The 19,262-nt window shown below is 43.6% G+C and overlaps 3 protein-coding genes across 8 annotated transcripts in view; all 3 read right to left on the bottom strand.

Moving 5' to 3' along the window:
• Positions 1-1,050: 1,050 nt before the first annotated feature.
• On the bottom strand, positions 1,051-3,072 carry rpl22l1 (ribosomal protein L22-like 1). The gene is made up of 4 exons (XM_041065782.1): positions 2,951-3,072; positions 1,839-1,952; positions 1,414-1,535; positions 1,051-1,272 (listed from the first exon to the last, which is right to left on the bottom strand). The coding sequence occupies exons 1-4, from the start codon at positions 2,957-2,959 to the stop codon at positions 1,128-1,130; spliced, it is 390 nt and encodes a 129-aa protein (XP_040921716.1). The 5' UTR covers positions 2,960-3,072; the 3' UTR covers positions 1,051-1,127.
• A 1,786-nt stretch (positions 3,073-4,858) lies between these two features.
• Positions 4,859-10,386, bottom strand: eif5a (eukaryotic translation initiation factor 5A). The gene is made up of 5 exons (XM_041065776.1): positions 10,365-10,386; positions 8,663-8,850; positions 8,078-8,182; positions 6,438-6,569; positions 4,859-6,015 (listed from the first exon to the last, which is right to left on the bottom strand). Exons 2-5 carry the CDS (start codon positions 8,828-8,830, stop codon positions 5,950-5,952), a joined length of 471 nt encoding a protein of 156 aa, XP_040921710.1. The 5' UTR covers positions 8,831-8,850; positions 10,365-10,386; the 3' UTR covers positions 4,859-5,949.
• Positions 10,387-11,215: 829 nt separating this feature from the next.
• The window catches only part of tnikb (TRAF2 and NCK interacting kinase b), a 36,679-nt gene continuing 28,632 nt past the window's right edge, over positions 11,216-19,262 (bottom strand). For all 6 annotated transcript variants that reach the window (XM_041065629.1, XM_041065628.1, XM_041065632.1 and 3 more), the window contains 5 exons: positions 19,097-19,197; positions 18,716-18,865; positions 17,817-17,976; positions 14,986-15,125; positions 11,216-14,825 (listed from right to left, as the gene is read on the bottom strand). In XM_041065629.1, the coding sequence (XP_040921563.1) occupies positions 14,742-14,825; positions 14,986-15,125; positions 17,817-17,976; positions 18,716-18,865; positions 19,097-19,197 (635 nt within the window). In that variant the 3' untranslated portion in view covers positions 11,216-14,741. The remainder of the gene's footprint in view (positions 14,826-14,985; positions 15,126-17,816; positions 17,977-18,715; positions 18,866-19,096; positions 19,198-19,262) is intronic.

The raw sequence follows: 19,262 nt of genomic DNA on the forward strand, positions 1-19,262 counted from the left end.
TTAACCGAGCGTCTGAATGTGATCAGATCCAGTAACTGTGTGAATCCTTTTAGAAAGATTCGAGACGCCACCAGTCGTTGTTGACTGCAGAGCAGCTGAAGGTGGACGCATTCCTGAGGCTACGCACTTTATACACAACAGATGAGTGAACTGGAGTGTATCCAGACACACACACACACACACACACACACACACACACACACACACACAGGGGCAAAGCAAAACATCCTTTTCTGTTTAAGGGAATAAAGGTTTTTGTTGGCAGCCTGGAGCAATTCATTCAGGGTCAGGGAGACGGACACTGTCTCCTGTGCCAGCCTGAACTGTGAAAGATTTTATTAAGTGGAAAAAGATTCTTTGGTTGTGAATCTTTTTTTTTTTAAGGTGAATCGAGTGCAAGTGTTTTCTGTCCATGGATTCAAGAAAAAAAACATTTACCTTGTTAAGCTGAAATCTACAGTAAAACTGGAACATCTCATTAGATATAACACCTGGTTTCTTTTATGTCATAATTCAAAACTACAGCTCCCATGAGGCTTTAACGTTGCACCAATAACTAAGACTCATGGGATATGTGAGAGTCTGAGGACTACCCCCACCCCCACACACTTATCCTTTTCAGTGTGAAGATAAACATCAGGGTTTTGGTCGGGATTTTCTGTCAAGGCACAAAGTGAAAACCTCTATAACAAAGGTGTGACAGGATGTGAGCTGTGAGCTAATTTCCTGTCAGGGCCAATAACTGAAAACACCTGAGGTCCTGTACCTAAAGCACCTGTCTCATGTGCTTCAGGTACAGTCCAACATTTCACATCACGTCTGACCACAAACTCAACATGCAAGTGTGTTGAACTGCCTCGAGTGTGTAACACCACCTAGTGGGCATTTAGTGTACTGCTCCACAACCCTCATTAAAAACACAGGTAAGCGCCACAAAACACAGGTTAGGTCCAACTAACTGCATAACCTACCTCGTTATTATATGGAAGTAATGTGACAGATTTTGAGATTTTTTCTTTTAGATCAAAATAAAAAGACAGAAAAGCTTTTTTCTTTTTCCACATTTATTCTCTGGTCTCGCTCCAGCTGCTGACACACAGCCAGCTGTGGCGCTCTGCTGCAGCCCTTCACTCGTCTGCCTCGGACTCCTCGTCGTCCTGACTGATCTGGAAGTAACGCAGCTCATACGTCTCCTTGTCCGACGCCACCACTCTCAGCCAGTCACGCAGGTTGTTCTTCTTCAGGTACTTCTTTGTCAGGTACTTCAGATACCTGAGCAGGGGGAGGGAGGGAGGGGGTTGTTTTCATTCAGACTTTTTTTAAGTGGAATAAAAGTATTTTACAGATTTTCATCTACACTGAGTTCTAAAAAAACAATCTGAAGCTCAGAAGCTGCAGTACGTCACGTCTCACCTTTTGGAGAACTGCTTCTCGGACGTGACATTGATCTTGTTCTTCATGCGGCCGACCTGGACGATGTTACCCAGATTCCCCGTCTTTCCGTTGACCTTTATCCTCTCTTTGAGGAAGGTTTCCTATTGAACAGAGCATAGTGACGCACTAGGGAAGAGAACCCTAGTAAAGTTGGAGCTAGGGAAGGGAACCCTAGTCCAGACACAGGGTTAGCTGCTCGCAAAGATCACTAAATTAACCTTTTAATCATTTCCTCATGGGACAGACAAGGTTTTTAGATAATAATTATGATTATAGCTGCAAGAAGAATGTTCCACTGGGTTTTTACAAAAATTTCCTAATTTAAAAATTCCTGACTTCGAGGTCTGAAAATTACCTGAAGTCTCCGTCACTTAAAGGGTTTAACAGCTGCAGTTAAGACTTACAAAGTTTGCAGAGTCCAGGATCCCATCCTCCACAGGGTGGGTCAGGTCCAAGGTGAACTTCCATGCAGCTCCCTTTTTGGCCTTCTTGCCAACAGTCGGCCTCTTCTGTTTTATCTGCGATGGAAAACACCAGCGTCAGGATCACAAACCATGTGTATAACATAAGACCAACACCATCTCTATGTTGCATGTCTGAAGAGACAGTTAAACATCTAACATGTCCCACCATCACACAACATGTTCTACAGAACTTCTTACACTATCCTTTCTTCTCCATTTATCATGATCTTTGACTTATTTCATATTTTATTACTTCTTCTATTCAGTAGTTTCTCTTTATAAAACATTTGCTATTCTAGTTATTAAAACCCAATGTTCTAAAATCACTTTTAATTCCTAAAAGGTGTTGCCAGACATTTCAAACCATTTAACCTATTTAATTATGCTTACCAAGGAAGAACAAATTATATTATTACACTGAGGAAATATGTCTAAAAACTAAGTGGACAGTTACATGTGGCAAACAAAACATTTTTCTCACAGTAAAATTGGTGAATAAATATTACTAAGCCAAAGCATACATTTAATTACTACATCAATAGGCACTCATTTTAGTACTGTTATGTTAATACACTTTGCACAGCTGACTCTGTAGCACAGGACCTGCTCGCTTCTTTAAATGAGGGTTATACAATATTAGAGACATCTGCCAATAAAGTGCAATTTTCTGGAGCTATTAAACTGTTAGCTCGTAAAAAGTTAAACCGAATTGACCAGTGGACTTTAAATTACATGTTAACTGACAAGAAAAAAACAAGTTTTACAGTACACTGCGAGAAAACCACTGCTCTTATTGAAAACACATTTTATTTCTATGGAGTCCGGGCTCCTGTCAGACAAATGAATGGAACACGTGTCGGCAAACGTCAGGACTATTACGAGCCACTGCTAAAACTCATGAAACGCATTTTTAAAACTCGTTCAAATTCACACACGTAGCTGTACAATTCACGGTTGTCTTCAGTACAGTAGGTAAGTACAGCTGAATACGCGCAAAAGCAAAGAAACCAACGTTAAATTGACTAAATTCAGGAGCAGCTTGCTAAACTCACCGGCGCCATGTTAGGGGATCGGACGGGAAAGGGAGAACCGGAGATTACGCAGCCGTGACGTAGCACGCACTGCCTGGTACGCCCTTACCATATATGGTAAAGCCAGTGTCAGCGCAGAAACAAACATTTCCACTCATGAATCTGGAAAATGGCTCGATTTAACGAGCTGTGCGCACACTGCTGCCACTGCAGGGCTCCAGTTCAGCTTCTTTTAGTTTTACTGTATCCACTGAACCTGCAATACCAACAGTCACATCTGATTTTCACCACTCTTCAGCTAAGTTTTGTCTGAAAACAAAGGGCTTCAGAGTGGAAGTTCTGCCTGTTGTTGTTGTTTCAGCAGCTGTCTGTGTCGGACGATGCAAGTCCTAAGGTCAACTCCAGCTCAAACACACCCTGATAATAAACCTGCTGAGCCTGGTTAATCATTGGCAACCTCTTCACACACAAACGCCGTCCCTGCTCTGCCCTGGCCCTCACACCAGCCCCATTCATTCAGCTGCAGTTCTATGAGCACACAGAGAGAAAATAAAATCCCTCTGATGAGTCAGAGGACCCACAACAGGTCAGATGAACATGGACAGAAAGAAGCAAGCAAAAAAAAAAAACATGCACTCTTCTTTCCATTGTGCTGCCATGTGTGGCTCAGTGTGCAGATATGCAGGCAAGCACAAATGAATGATTCATCCTCATGTTAGAGTCTGAGACATTCAGGCAGGGTGTGTCTGTTACTGTACGGTTCTGCTGTGCTGCCATGGCTTCAAATACAGACGCACAACAAACGATGCTGTAGCACGGAAGGAAAAGTGCAGTAACACCGCTGATTCTCTGGGCATCCATTTTATGACTCCATGGTTTTACTTGTCTGAATTTCAGAAGCATTGTCCCTTTGTCCTTCACTGCTCTGAAAGAACGGAGTGATGAACCAGCCTCACAAACAGGACCTGTAATATGTCCAAAATATCCCCACAGCCTTTTCAGATAAGCACAGGTGTCCTGTCAAAAGATGGGGTGGTTATATGGACTCTGACTGCGTGGAAAACACTCCAGCTGTGGTGAACTGATGTCTCTGTGAATCCATACAGATACATTTCACACAGCCAGTTGACTTATTCTCTTATCTACTGAAACAGTACAATGACAACTTGATGTGAAGTTGTTTTAACAGATGGAAGTGCCTTGTGCAGACTACCCTCACTGGTACATTACTGAGACACTGTATACTGTACACTAAGCATCACACATTTCTCCTAAGCTTTAATGTGCATATGTTGAGTTACAATCTTCCAATGTAACCTCAGGTACATGCAGCCCTGTTTGGGAATCAACAGGCTACAGCTTGTCCACATTAACTTCATAAAACAATACTAATATCTGTCAGCTGAGTAGCTCTGACGCAAGAAAACAGGTTTACTGTAGTGTACTAAGGCATATTTTTGCATATTTGGGGAGTATGGCAGGAAGCTTCACAGAAAGACTTTAGGCTTCAGAGAAATGCAGAATTTCAGAAAAAGATCTAAACAGGCAGTGAATGAATTTTGAAACTTGTACAACCCACAGCTAACCTTTACAACTGGAGTAGTTTGTTCGTGAGTCGTGCCAGTGTACTTCAGTTAATTAATAATCAGTAAACTGTAACATTTAAATATACTTTTCACTTTTGTAACCCCAGTAAATATCACTGGCTCTTTTTAAAAGGACTAAAGAACATAAAATGGTAGAAACAAAGTTCTACAAAGGCTGGAGCACAAGTTTTTTATACTTTAATCAAGAAATCTTCAGCAATAGAAACGTCCCCTGTAGCTTTGAGCACATAATCTTTATTATTTTTTTAAGCACTGCATGTCCACCCTTTATTCAAACTCTGATTACCAGGTTTATTTTAGAGACAAAACCAGACAGACATAGTTTGCAGTTTTTGTCCATTTGTTTCATCGTTTTATTTTTGCCATCTCCAGTCAGGTGACAAAGGCCTCGAGTGAACAAAAAGTTTGCAATTCTTCCACCCTCCCCAACCCGATTGAGTCCCTCAAAAGAAACACACACCTCACTGCAAACCGCCTCCCACATTTCGGAGGCCCACACCACTACACACTCACGCCTCTCAAAACAAAATAGAACACTCCTTATTTACTGGGGGATGGCCGGGGCAGCGGGGCGAGCCCTCGACTGCCCCAGGGAACGAGAGGTGTGAGCGCACAGGACCCTCACGCCCCTCAAACTTCTACACAGACAAGAGACTGGCATCACGAGGGTAAATCACTGAAGTTTGTTTCTGTTCTTGGGGGGAGAGAAAAAAAAAAACACTTCTCTTTTCTTGGTTTTAGAGCTTTGACATGCTGGGGTGGACCTCAAGTGCTCTTAAGTGCTAGCCACCATCAATCCCAGCGATTAGGAGAAAAACGGACCTTGTCGCGCCCAATCCACTCAGGAACCAGAGCAAAGGCCATGCTGGAAAGCGGTATGGCTGCTACAGGGACAACCTAAACCAGAATTTAGTATCTACAGGGGCAACCCTCCCTCCCACTGCTTTAACAACTCAAAAACTCCCTCCCTCCCCCTCCCCTCCCTCTAAAAGGCTTTAGACCTGCTATATTCAATCTAAAGAATATAAAAAATAATCATACAAAAGCTGAATCCCGTTGTTATTTAAACATTCAGGAATGTGAGTGGCAAAACCAACACTTTGAAGGCAAAAATAAGCAGGAATGAGCAACTGATCATTATTTTTGAAGTTGTTTTATATAAAGTAGATTGTTACCAAACAAAACCTCAGTGATCAGGCAGAGGACCACGCAGCGAGCTGCAGTGGAACATTCCCAACAGCAATGGAAAAGAGAAACGAGAAGGGGAGAAAATAAAAGATCAATGATGAGAGAAATCACAACAGAATGATTGAGGTTGTCTGTGAAGGCCGACGCTTTGGTGACAGAACCAATGAGAATGCAAGAGACTGGTTGTGGGTGGTGCTTGTTGCCTGGGCAGCAAAGTCCGTCTCCCTATTTGCTGGCCAAGACCTTGGTAGCGACAGCACATTCCTCCCCCATGGCAGAAATCACGGTGACCTGCGGAGAGCACACAACATGTTCGAGTCAATCATCTGAAACTTTACACATGCAGCTCGCACTCCTCGCATTTTCCCCGTGGGGCGACTTTCTGCTCTAATTCTGGACTCAGCATCGTCTCTGCTTTCAGTGTGAGTGTGAAATTTAGTGGTAAAACTATAAAAACACACAAACGACAAATTTCTGCTTCATCTAAACATGACATTTACGCTCCTGCTGCTGCCAACAATGTCAAGAATCTGCCGTCATCATTTACATCTCGTGGTTTCAGGTGTCAGGTCCTCACACGACTACAAAGACATGATTGAAAATGTTCAGGGCCCAGGAATTAGACTGACCCTCAGAAATCTTTCTACACCTCTGAGTGCTACCACAGAAGATCTGTCTCAAAGACTTTAAAAGCTCGAAGCTTTGACACTTACCATGAATTCATCACCCGCATCAAACTTTGCCTCGATTTCCTTGCCGACTTCGTTGTCAGGGACACGCAGGTCCTCCCTGATGTCACCGTTGTCACTCATCAAGGACATGTAGTTCTCATTGATGTTAACCAACTGCAAAGGTGAAGACAAACAACTGTCAACAAACACATTTGTACAGACTGCAGCATAGACTGCCATTTTTTATTGACCTTAATATAAGCGGTAAACAGATCTGTTTATTTATTTACAATGGAGCAGATCAAAGCTAACGACTACATACTGTCCACTTCAGAGTCCGTTGTCCTGTCACTGCCATGTCTTTCAAAAATGTCAAACTTTAATAACAGTAAATGACTGAAACAGGCAGATTCCACCTGCTTCCATCAATTATAACCCCACTTCTTTCTGCATCACCTTTTAAGGTAAGTGTCATTAGTATCAGTCCAACAGCAGAGTGAAGGATGCAGACACTGTACGCCTGATCTCTGTACGCAGCAAAAAATAAAATAAATATATCAGGTTCAATCTCAGATACGATAGCTAAACCATCTGAGTAAAAAACAGGACACAAGCACCAAATTAACAACTGGTAAAGCTCGAGAGACACTAACACTGATTAAAGTCAACTCAACACAAAAGCTCGGCCTTCCACTGCTTGTGTCAGGCATGTAATATTCAGAACTTCATGGCTGTCTGAGGTTATGGTGCCGCTCTTGGTTGAGCTAATTTGATGCAGGAGTTTGTAGTTTTCCTGAAGCAAAACCACTCCAGTGTTGTGTGTATTAGTTTTCACAGATAAATAAATAAATAAATAAATAAATTGCTCACTTCCTGATTCTTGGCCACAGCCCCACTTGGCGTGACATCGAACGCTTTCTGCGTTTACTACACAACACCCATCTTTCAAAAGACCCAGACGGCGACTTTACAGCTTAGGAAGCCAATTAATTTTGATTGTGCTTTAGCAAAGTCTGATGTAGGCAGTTATTTGTGAGTCATTTAATTAGGCTTAAAAAAACCTTGCACTGACAGCAGTGTGAAACACGCAGCAGCCAGCGAGCCAGAGGGGGCCAGGAATTGACCTGCAATGTCACATTATGTCTGCATTAATTTCAGTCATGTGCCAATGTAGTTTTTGCTCCCACAGAAATGTTAGCATGATATTTCTTTTAAATCTGGATCGAGGAACATGTTAAGAACTGGAGGCGGTAAACGTGATTAAAGCTGATTTTTCACATTAAGAGTTAGCTGAAATGCGTTTTCCGCACGGACTAGAAAACCTGGTACATTTTCTGCTTTAAGTAAAATCTGACCACAAAAACCTGATTTTAATTTTAATGACAATGTTTTACCAAAACTTTTTCAGGAAATTCATGCTCACAAGACACCAGAAAGTGGACGTTAGCTCTGCTTAGCTTTAGCTGCTGTGAGCTTTTTTGAAAACCTAAGCCACCGTCACCATTTCCAGTGGCCCCAAGCTGAACTTTACGCTCAAGAAAATAAATGTGATCAAGCATTTCAGCGGGCAGAGACGACAGCGGTCACATGTCCTTTCTAATTGAGCTATGCATTCTTTGAGTTATCTGCTGTGACACTTGCGTGACAGAAAGTTCCACAGATGTTTTGGACGGCCTGCGCACCTGGTAGTCTATCCTCTTGATGGAGGGAACATCCATGTTGTGGGTGGAGGGGCACATATCTTCATACTTCTTGTTGGTGAAGATGTCGATACCAACCAGGTTAACCTGCAAAAGAAAGTTCAGTTTATTAAACAGTGATTTGAAGTGTTTCAGAAATCTGTCAGGGGCAATACCCGTTTAAACTGAATGTACAGTGAGACATGAGGAAATTTTAAAGTTTAAAACAATTTTAAAAACTTTAATTTACACTGTGTTAAATAAACAATAACAACTTTGAACATTTACAGACATAATCTTCCTTTTTCCATTTTTTGCAACCAAGACACAGAAAAGGTCAAAGAACATGTGGGAGCACTCTTGTGTTTAAAGAAACAGATAAGGAGACTGTGCATTACTAAAGCATAAACCAGACTGGTCTGAAATCTGAGATCCTTCAGGTCCAAGCTGAGACTCAGGTCTCTGCCAAGGGGCACATCTCTGACAGTAGTCAAGTTTTCTCTCTTTCCATTTAAAACTTTGCGCTGCCAACTCACTACTGCTGAGTTTCAAGGGGCTATATAATCATACTTTTGAGGATAATTTTACCTTAGCATGCCCGTGCTTGCCAGTCTTGGAGGTGGACATCTCCACAATTTTGCAAGGACGTCCCTTCAGCACCACATAGCCGTTCTTACGCAGAGCAGAGCACTGCATAGGATAGGTGGCGGAGGCGCCAGACTCGCCAGTCTGGAAGTCAAGATCGGGATCTGCCATGGTGCGATGGGTCAGGGGCGCTGTGGACAACATTCACATATTAACACACTGAAAATGTTTTATTGGCAGCACTCTGAGCTCTAAGGATCAAATACTGATATCATCCTTATTCATTCAAGTAAATATTCCAACATACTAAAGTACTTTACTGATCCCTTCTCTTGTTAATGAAACTTTTTTATATGATAACAATAGTCTGATCTAATTATTATCAAATTAGTATAAACTAAGACACATAATGCATTAAAATGTGACAGAGACCAACCACTGTGACTTGACATAAAGACGATCACATTCTGCAATTAATCTATGTTTGAAACCATCCGAAAATTAATTTTGGCTTTGACTTCTGTTGTGTTGCGATGGGTACAAAAGTTAACACGTAGCGGTCCCACAACAACATGGTTTTAAAGTCCGGATTTCTCCAAAATATAACGGGTTAAACGGCAGTTTGACGGCCCTGTCCCGGGCTCACTCGGGACCGCTGCAGCCTTTCCAGGGCCCCGCGGTGTGCTGCCTTGCTAATCGATATCGCGAGAGCTCGGGGGAAAGTGGCATCCTCACGATGTGCAGATTAATTTAAATCCGGAAAAATAAAAATAAACCTAAAACCGTGAGGTAACACCGGAATATGGACGGCCGGACAAACGTCCCGGCTCAACACGAGGCTGGGCGGCTGCGTCACCCCTAATCTGTTAGCAAACATTAACTTCAGAAGCCATTACTAACTAAATTAACTAATTAGCTGTCACGACAGACTACAACACTTTTGAGAACATCAGACACTAATTCGAGGAAGACGTTAAATGCTTGATTTTACTCTGGATTTTAATCACATTAGCGCCAGCTGTAACAAGTTAGCCGGCCTGGAGTTTACAAGTGCAACACCACGAGATAACGGTACAAAGCCAGCAAACAATTACGCTAGCATTGGCTGAAGTTATCTTAGAGTTTAAAACATTTGCGTTGAATTAACTTATATGAACATGATATGCTTAATGTGCGGGTGGGGTTTTTAAACAGCCAACATGCACCGCTGCTTCACTAGCTCCGAGTCCCCGTTATCCGACTGTTAGCTAATGCGAAGCTAACGGCGGCTAGTCGAGCTAGCACGTCCATTCAGCTCCGTCCAAATAAAAGCAACAAATTGACGCTCGGTCGACATAACCGGGCGCGTATGCTGTTATAAAGCTTTGATAATAAACATTAGATCGTCGGAGGAGACGCAGAAGGCGGGAAAAAAGCAGACATTAGCGCGTAGAATGACAAGCGACTTCCACCGACCGCGCCGCTGCAGGCCGCATGTCCCTTTGATTCAGCCTGGTAACGTTAGCTTGAACACGGACACCCACACCCTACCCCTGCCCTGCCACCGACTACATTCGCCCAGAAAATACATAACTACTTCCCCGGCTTCCCGAACCGCTCCACGACTACTTTAGTACCTCTGAATCGGTTATGAGTTCACTTAAAAAACAGTTAAGTCCTCCGTTTATCCCCCCGAAGGCAGAAACACGCGCCATGCCACACTTACCTTCCAAGAAAAAGAGGACCGAAAATGCGCACGCGCGGCCAACTTTACTGCAGCATCCGTAGAGGAAGAGAAGGGGGAGGAGGGGGGGGGGGGGGGGCGTTTATGTGTTCCGGTTGCAGCCTGGCAGAAAGGGATGCCAGGTCTGAAGCAAACCTGGCAACCCGGCAGCTCACCAGATCCCAAATACGGGACTGGTGGTGGTGGATAGGAAGGTGCTCCAACCCCCTACCATTCATTACCACTTATTAAGTATAATATGATATGAAGAGCTCATAAAATATGAATTAAACAGTACTACAGTATGCACGACCGGAGCTGAATCAGAGAGAATTCTATAATAATTTAAGTTATTCATGTAAAATGCAAAAAGTCCATAGTTACAGCTTCTCAGCTGTGAAGATTTGTTGATTTTCATTTTGACTAATTTAATAATTGTAACTTATTTTAATACATTTTGAGGTTTTTACTGTTGGATGGACACAATAAAGACTGTGAATGTGTCACTTTGGACAATTGCGATTGCATTTCTCACAATTTTCAGCATTTTGCATTTACACTTTACATTGTTATTATAGTAAGTTTATTTAATGCTATAACCAGCAATATTTTTTATTTACCTTTTTATTATATATTTTTTCTCTTTATTGACTAATCTGTTCATCAGCTGTGTCAACCAGTGATTGTCAAAATCCGATATGAGGAAACCAAAGAATCCAGCGTAGTCGATAACATGTACTTTTTAATAAAGTGAGTACAAGAGTTTGAAATCTTTGGTTTCCCTCAAATTAAACCTTATTGTTTGAAAGCATAATGGTAAAAATCAGAAGTGAAGGAAGAGGACAGAGCAGATGTTGTTGCTGTACAAGGAGAGGACATTTATTGTACAATTTCTAACATCACAGATGTGTGTTACCAGATTGAGGTTGTCTTTTGACTGATTCCAGTGATTCAGACGAGGTGAAAACATACACTCACATGCATGTCACACACCTGTGCTCACACTTGCTCACCTACACACTCAAACACACACACACACGCTCACAGGCTGACAGCCGTACATACGTTCACAGTCTTGATACGTACAAAAATTGAAATACAAATACAAATAATACCACAATAAAAACATCGTATTTTTTTTTAGAAATTCTTATAGCTATGTTCTCTATTCTGTAGAAAGACAACTAGGTTTTAATAAGTGAACATGATTTTTTTTGTCTTTCTCTAAAATGATCAGTAAGATATAACGAAAATTCTTACAGTGTATATATATATATATATATATATATATATATACGTTTTATATATATATATGTTTTTATCTATGGTTTCTCAAACTGACCCTGCCTCCTGACCTTTATTCACAGGGTGTTGATTAACGTTAACATCCTGCACATGCAAAAGGCTTCAGCTGGCCTTGAAGCGGCATCGCTTACACCTATCGCATCCTTTGAGATCAATGAACAGTTAAAGAATATCAAGTAAAAGATGAACCACTTTCCTCTCTTGTAGCCTGATCACAATCTTTGAGCATCACCAAAGGGTCAAGCCCCAAAACTAGAAAATGGCACCCAAAGTGACACTGAGCCCTGCCCTGCTCGCTCTGCATGAGCTGCCGTGGGTATGAGCACCAAAAAAATAAAGGCCTAAAATTCAAATTTAATGGAAAATGTGAAGTTATCCAGTGTAAATCTCGACTTATCTGAAGCTGAAGTGAAATTGATAATTTCAAAATTTTCGATTACCAGCTCAGTGTTGTGAGAAAAATGCTTTAGGGCTCGTGTAGAAAGTTTGTGTCTCACTGTCCAGCTCCTGCCAGTGTATTGCCTTAAACTTACAACTCATAACAAGTGACGACAGGAAAAACATGTACGTATGTCACCATGCAAAATGCACAACTAAATAAACAGTGATGAACTACAGAGTAAAAGAGTGAACTCGGAGCGTTAATCAAACCCAAATCAAACGTTTGTGTAAGTCCTCGCTCGGCTCGCTCAGAAAAACTTCCCATCTGACAGAAACTACAGAACGGACAGATTTACAGAGGTATGGCAAAAAAAGCAAGACCGATACTTTTTTCTTCAATGTTCTCACTTGTTTTGCAAAGTCTGTCCTTAACATTAAAGTGAGTATTTACACAAGTGCAGTGCACACAGAACAGGAAAAGGTGGAGAGAACAAAGGGCAGAAAAACTAAAAACTTCCAGAAGGTGGCAACTACTCTACGGCCAAGTTTTTCTTGTGAGAAATTCTGTGGAGATTTTATTATTGTGTTGCTGTTGCAGCAATAATACAATATCTACAACCTTCCTTCCCCTGCCAAAAAACATACCAGGACACCGTAGCTGAAAGCGACTGTGCAGCATCCACAACGACAAGTGTAAAAGGTCTCATTCTCCTGGTCACACTAACTGCTTGTTTGTAGAATTTTTCTCTCCTATTGACGAAGAGACATAGAAGGTGTTTCAGCAGCAGCAGCGCTCGAAATGAGTGTTCACACTGTGAGCAACACCGCCATCAAGTCACAGCAGGTCCATTCATTTCCCACAGAGAACAGAGATCAGGGAAACGGCTAGCGTGTCGGCCACAGCTGAACTTTTCAAGGTCGGTGCACCTCTGCTCCCTCTGATGTGTTTTTGCTTCATAATGAAAATATCTGACAGCGCAAAGAAGCCATCTTTAATTTTTGCTACAAGATGTTAGTCCAGGAAACATGCATTGAGATTCAATCGACCGGTCATCACTGTGAGATGTGGTTCAGATGATAACAACAGCGGGAAATGTCATAATCTGAGTTCAACATTTGGCTTTTGGTTCAGAGTAGTCACCGGCTGGTTCACAGTTTCTCCACACTAAGCCAGGTCACTGTGGAATCATGTTGTGTAAAGATCTCTGCTCACACTCACACACCTGAATAAAAACATCTCTTACTAAGGTGTCTTGACACTGTGCGAGGACAGTCTTATTTAGATTAACTGTGATGAGATTCTCGGTCATAACCTGTGTCAGACTGTATGATGTCATTTCTCAGGCGATGGAGCAGTGAACGTCTGGTGAATCAGAAAAGAAAAAACAAAAACTGATGAGACCAGACACAGGTCATGAGCTCACATCATCCATCTGCACTGCTCCAGTGCATAAATAAACACGGTGTGGCCACAGTGCTGGTCAGAAAAATGTTTTAACGTTCGGTGGGATCACCACTGTGTTTTGTCTCATTTCATTCCACATGTAGATTGGCTGCTTTTCAAACACGGGTCATAGCAGCAGTTGTATAGTCATTGTATTCGACTTTGGTTTCTGACACTGTCAGATTTTTGATGCCAGACCTTTGGCCAGCAAAGCTCTAACTCAGCTGTTAGCGAATGTGTCACAGTGACATCTAGGACTTAGATTTCCCCACATTTGTCTCACGATTGTCTGAAACAGCCGAGATCACACACTGAAGAGGAAACTTCACCGTGCATCACAGCCAACATCGAGTTGCTGCTGTTTCCTGCACAGTACAACAATTTGTTAGAGTTTATTGATTTATCCACTTGAGACAAAAACTGGTGTGGAGACAAGGCCAAACGGGAGGGAAATACTTCAGCCGGCTTAGTGTGGATCTACTCTGAGTTGCCTGCAAAGTAATTTTCATTCAGCACTAAGTGACTTTTCCTTTGAGAGACTTAAGTTGATGATAGTCTCCTGATTTCTTCCTCTGGGTGGTGCTTCCTTAACATCCAGCTAATGTTGACTCACTACAACAACACAGCGCAGTACAAGGTGTCTAACTGGCTGAAGGAAACGCAGTCACAACACCTGCATCACCACTACGAAGCAGAGTAGAGCGACAAATCTACCAACGTACTCGCAGTGTGAACACCCTGTAAGAAAATCAATGATGTGCTACACAAAGAACTTCTCCATAGCTTCCCATTCAATCCAATGGGAAAGTCAAAGGCTACTCGGCATGATGTCAGTGTCCTTTAAAGTCTCAAGAACAACCATCATTCCAATCGAACAGTCCACAGGGAAGGTGAAGGCTTTGTCCACTGACAGTACGAGGAGTTAACTTTACTCAGCAGGCAGTGACACCATCCACGAGGCCTGCAGTGCCCCCTACAGGTGGGGGGTATCTATATGAGGGGGGCACACTCCTGTGGTTTAACTCTTCCTGGAGTTGTTCAGTCGTCTGTTCAGCAGCTTGTTGTTTATCCTCCACAAACAGCCACACACATTTATATATATACACACACACACACACACACACACACACACACACACACACACACACACAAGTTGTCCTCCTGTCGTCTCTCCAGCCCTGTCTTCTGGTGGCGGGAGATATTCAGAGTGAAGAGGAGGAGGAGGAGGGTTGTCGGCCGCAGGAGAAAGGTTACCAGTTCATCATGGAGCTTCTGTTGAGGGTCATGAAGAAGACTTGGCTGCTGCCTCCAGAACGCACCGAGGCAAAGAAAACCTGGAACAAGGTGAAGAACCACCGAGGAAAAAGACCAGAGAGTTCTTCTCACTATGAGCAGAGAACCTCAGGATTCATAGCACTAACCGCTTATTAGGTTTTACCCACTCAGCCACTACTTATACTGATTACACATCTGTCCAGGTGTTTGCAGTCTCACCTTGTCGTTCCTCTCCGACAGGAACTTCAGTCGCTGAGCTCGCTTGTGCATGAAAACTCCGTCGAGGTGTCCCGTCTCCACGGAGCGGATCTCAATGGCCTTCTCTCCCCAGCCCATGATCTGGTTGGAGTGGATGTAGGCTGCAGGGGCGGGACAGGGTACACGTGCACACACGCACACGCACACACACACACACACACATGCACACAGAGGGGGATTGGACAGGAGAAGACTCAGCACCTGTCTCACACCCAAGCCAGTCACACCTCGAGGCCTCCTCCGCCTCCGGGAGGAAATTATTGCAGCAGTTTCTGAGTGATTTGAACGAATCGCGACCTCTGAGCTCTTCATGTGAGAAGCAGCTTGGTGTTTGGAAAGATGCTGTCAAAGCAACAGGTAAAGCTGGGCCACGTACAAGGCTGCTTGCTGGGTTTCCATTGATATCAGTATCGGATTTAAATGATTTACTTGAGCGTCTCTGACTGAGGCTGGTGGTCTCAGCTTTGCAGGTGAGCTGCAGATAAAGCTGCATGTGTGTCTTCCCCTCTCATGGGCACGACCACAGGTGTTGAGCCAATCAGTTTAGCGCAACGATTGTGGAGGGTGGAGGCCATCACTGTCTGGCTCTCTGGGGCTGGTAAGTCAGGAAGTGAAACTGATCGAACCTTATTACACCACACCTGAACTGTGTGATGCCACACCGGCACAAATGGATCAGCAGAGAGGGTACGCTGGACATGTGGACCCCGATCTGACACAAAGTCCAGTGGAAGCTCTTTTACTTTTAGGTTTTAAGTGTTTTGCACAAAACAGTATCTTAACTAGGAAACATTAACACTAATTTACTTATTTTGGATAGTTCTGACACAGATGTGGATATAGTATGTGCTCCACAGTTCCTGTGGTTGGAGCAGACTATTAAACCACCAGTTTACGGCCTGTTCAGCGATGGCCTCGTCCTCCTGGTTGCCCTGGGTCAGCGTGACTTTGGTTTCAAGTTCAAGCTTGCGGATCTAGTTTTTTAGCTTTTTACTTTTGTGGGGAAAAAGCTGATCCCACCTGCCGAGGACGGGGATTAAGCAGCGGCTCATCGTTACAGCGTGTGTGCAGAATAAAACGCTGCGATGCAGGTTTTTTTGTGTTTTGTCTGGGAGCTGGGGGGCTGAGGCCGGGCTTGGCTGTGAGAAACTCTGGTCTGACAGTAAAATACAAACAAACATGTTAACAGGAGATGATGTACCCACGCAAAACACAACACATAACCACCGGCGCTTCAGGACGGAGACACAGTCAAACATACAAGTTTAATCAATCAGGATATTGTACACTGACATCCGAGAATCAGAGGGTGAAGGCCGAATGGAAAAACATAGCGGCTTTGATTGACTCGGATCATAAGATCCAAGATCCATCCTTGATGTGCACGGCTCTGCTCAACCCAGCCGTGTCCTGTTCCCTCTTCCTGTGGTTCGATGGAGTGTGCTAATAAATAATGGATTGATTTAGATGCACTGCACTGTGCTGTGATCTGACGCAGAGCTTTGGTCTCATCTCAGGCTGCCGGCTCTCACAAACATTTTGTTTGGTTTGACTTATTTTAGAGCTCACGCAATCAAGGATGAAAGTAGGAATGGATGAGAATTTCCTTTCTGAAATAATTTACAGTTAACACTCGCACAGAACAAGAGGACAGAGAACACACACAACACACAAGCATTTCCCCCAGTGCTTAGAGAGATGTGTAAAGATATAGTGTATATGAAAAAGTGAGAGACACGGAGTCTGTGCTGGATGTAGCTGTAGTGGGGTGGAGGGTAGAGGTAATGCTCTGTGGGACGTGTTGTTGTCAACTCATGCATCAGATGAATGTTCAACACTTGACATTAAGGGGATACAGCGAGGTTTTGGGTTGTCACACCTTCGGTCAACTTATCTGTTAAATGATGAGAATAATGACACTGAAACGCTTCATGTGCCTCCAGCTGATCATTATGGGCCGGAGCTGTTGTCTTAGCAAACACTGTGTTGAGTAATGTTAGCACAGTAGTTAGTGAGGGTGTTTTTCTGTTAAATAGCCTCTAAAGTTTTATATCTGAAATTCTAGCACAAAAATTTGTGCAATCATTTTTAATTATTCAATGTATTTTGGCTCATAAGCAAGATGGCAAGGTAAATTATTCATGTTTAGGCTGAAAGGAGGACGCATCAGGATCAGGATTTAACTCCCAGTCCATTCTCACGATTCACCTCAGAGCCACAGCAACAAGGCAGTGATCCCTCACTGGCTTCCCCCCCAGCTCACACAGCTGGGTGTGTCCGCTCAGAGTAAAACCACCGGGAATCGAACGCTCAGCTGCTGCAGTGGTGAGCAAGAATTTGGCTCCTGCAGAAGTTTATGAATCATTTTTCCTGCTGATGTAGTGAGTGCTTAATCACAGAGCAGTGGGATTGATTAGAGCTTTACTGACCATCTATGTGTGTTTATATGGACACGTGTTGTGTTTACATGATGCAATGAAGGGAATTAATCAGTGACACGTGGATGACTTTGGCGCCTGTACATTCTCATCATTTATCATAAGCCCGAGCAGTCGGTTGTTTAATTTCCCAAAAGCCTGTTGTATTCCTCTAAGCAGTCATGGAAACAGGTGAGATTACAGCCTTGGCTTCTCGTTTAAAGGTGTAACTGAAAGGAAAAGGCAGGAGGAGAGAGAGGAGTGTTGCTCTGAACGGAGAAGGGGTGTGGGAGGTAGTGAGTGTGAAAGATGATCTGCTGAGACTGCTTATAGAGGTCAGAGGTCAGGGGTCAGGGAGCTGATTGGTTGACGTACCGACGGAGGTGGGCATCTCGCCCCACTGCAGCACCACGTCTTTGGTGATGCGTCCGTAGGTGTTGACGTAGACGCCCTCGTCCTCGTAGCACAGCAGCATCTCCATGCCATCCGTCTTGGGCAGAACCACAATGGCGTGCGGGGTCACCTGACCCTGAATCTGCCGGGGCGACACACGGGAGGAGGTTGGAGGGGGTGGGGGCAGGGGGTTAGGAGCTGCTGTGAGCCTACAGGGGCTCTGGACCCCCCCTTAACCCCCCCCTCCCCACCCTGAGAGAGAAGAAACTGCTGCAACAATAGAGTCTCCCGCTCCTCAGCCACGCAATCGCCATGGAAACAGACATGAGCACAGCGTGATTCATGACTGCCAAAAGCAATGTGAGGCGGTTGCTGTGGTTACCGTCTCTGACTGTAACCGGACCAGGGTTCTGGGAGGACACTGATTCACCCACTCATCCACTCATTCATTCATTCACTCACCTACTTCTTCACTCGTAGTGTGTGAACAGTCGCTTCATCACTTTCTCTCCCACTCATCCATCATTCAGTCATTCTTCATTCAGTCACTCATTGATTCTCTCTTTACCTTTCACTCACTCATGATGGTGGCAGCGTGTAACATGGTATAAAATTATACTTTATACCATAAATACTTTATTCAAACAAAAATAATAATGTGTATATCTCTTCCACGCTCACGTTGCAGTAACATGTTAGCCACTCATGGTTTTCCACTGCAGAGAAAGCCCCCCCCACCACACACACACACACACACACACGCACACACACACATACACACACATACACACGCACACACACACACACACACACACACACACACATACACACACACACACACACACACACACACACACACACACACACACTCAGGCTCTTACATGTGAAGGGATGTAGATGTCATAAGGGTTGCCAGAGTCCACATCGATGACATGGAAGCCCACACTGGAGCCGTAGATGACTTTTAACCTCTGTCCCTCCTCCACAGTCAGGTCAACCAGCAGGGGGCGATGCTGCAGGTCAGTGAACGACTGACAGAGAAAGAGAACAAGGGATTATATAAACGTCTGAGGTGCAAAGGAAACTGTTTAGTCTTATTTTATTCTGCAGCAGCGTTTCTCTTTACTCTGTCTGATTTTACTGAAACTCATTTGTAAAACACTGTTGTAAGGAGCTGATTCGTATTTGAATAAATCGTAATGACTCCTGTAATTTATTTCTTTGGAACTTTTACCCCTCGAGCACATCCTGACGCAGCTCACCTTGAAGGCCATAAACTTGTGGTATGGTTTCGGTGCCCAGGCGTAGATCTCCACCGAGTTCTTCAGGGCGATCACCAAGAATTTAATCCTCTCATACTTCACTGCAGAACAGAGCAAAAAGATTCCCAGCTTCAGTGAGCTTACTTTAACTTTATGCCATTTGAAT

This window comes from Toxotes jaculatrix, chromosome 20 (genome assembly GCF_017976425.1).
Source record: "Toxotes jaculatrix isolate fToxJac2 chromosome 20, fToxJac2.pri, whole genome shotgun sequence".
Lineage (NCBI taxonomy): Eukaryota > Metazoa > Chordata > Actinopteri > Toxotidae > Toxotes > Toxotes jaculatrix.

Bases quoted from the DNA above. Each gene is read 5' to 3' on its own strand.
- eif5a (XM_041065776.1), bottom strand. From the start codon at position 8,830: ATGGCAGATCCCGATCTTGACTTCCAGACTGGCGAGTCTGGCGCCTCC. The intron at 8,183-8,662 runs GTAAAATTATCC...TTTCTTTTGCAG, and splicing joins GCAAGCACGGGCATGCTAAG to GTTAACCTGGTTGGTATCGA. The intron at 6,016-6,437 runs GTAAGTGTCAAA...TGCTCTCCGCAG, and splicing joins ATGCGGGTGATGAATTCATG to GTCACCGTGATTTCTGCCAT.
- rpl22l1 (XM_041065782.1), bottom strand. The intron at 1,536-1,838 runs GTAAGTCTTAAC...TCTGTTCAATAG, and splicing joins TCCTGGACTCTGCAAACTTT to GAAACCTTCCTCAAAGAGAG. The intron at 1,273-1,413 runs GTGAGACGTGAC...CCCCCTGCTCAG, and splicing joins GAGAAGCAGTTCTCCAAAAG to GTATCTGAAGTACCTGACAA.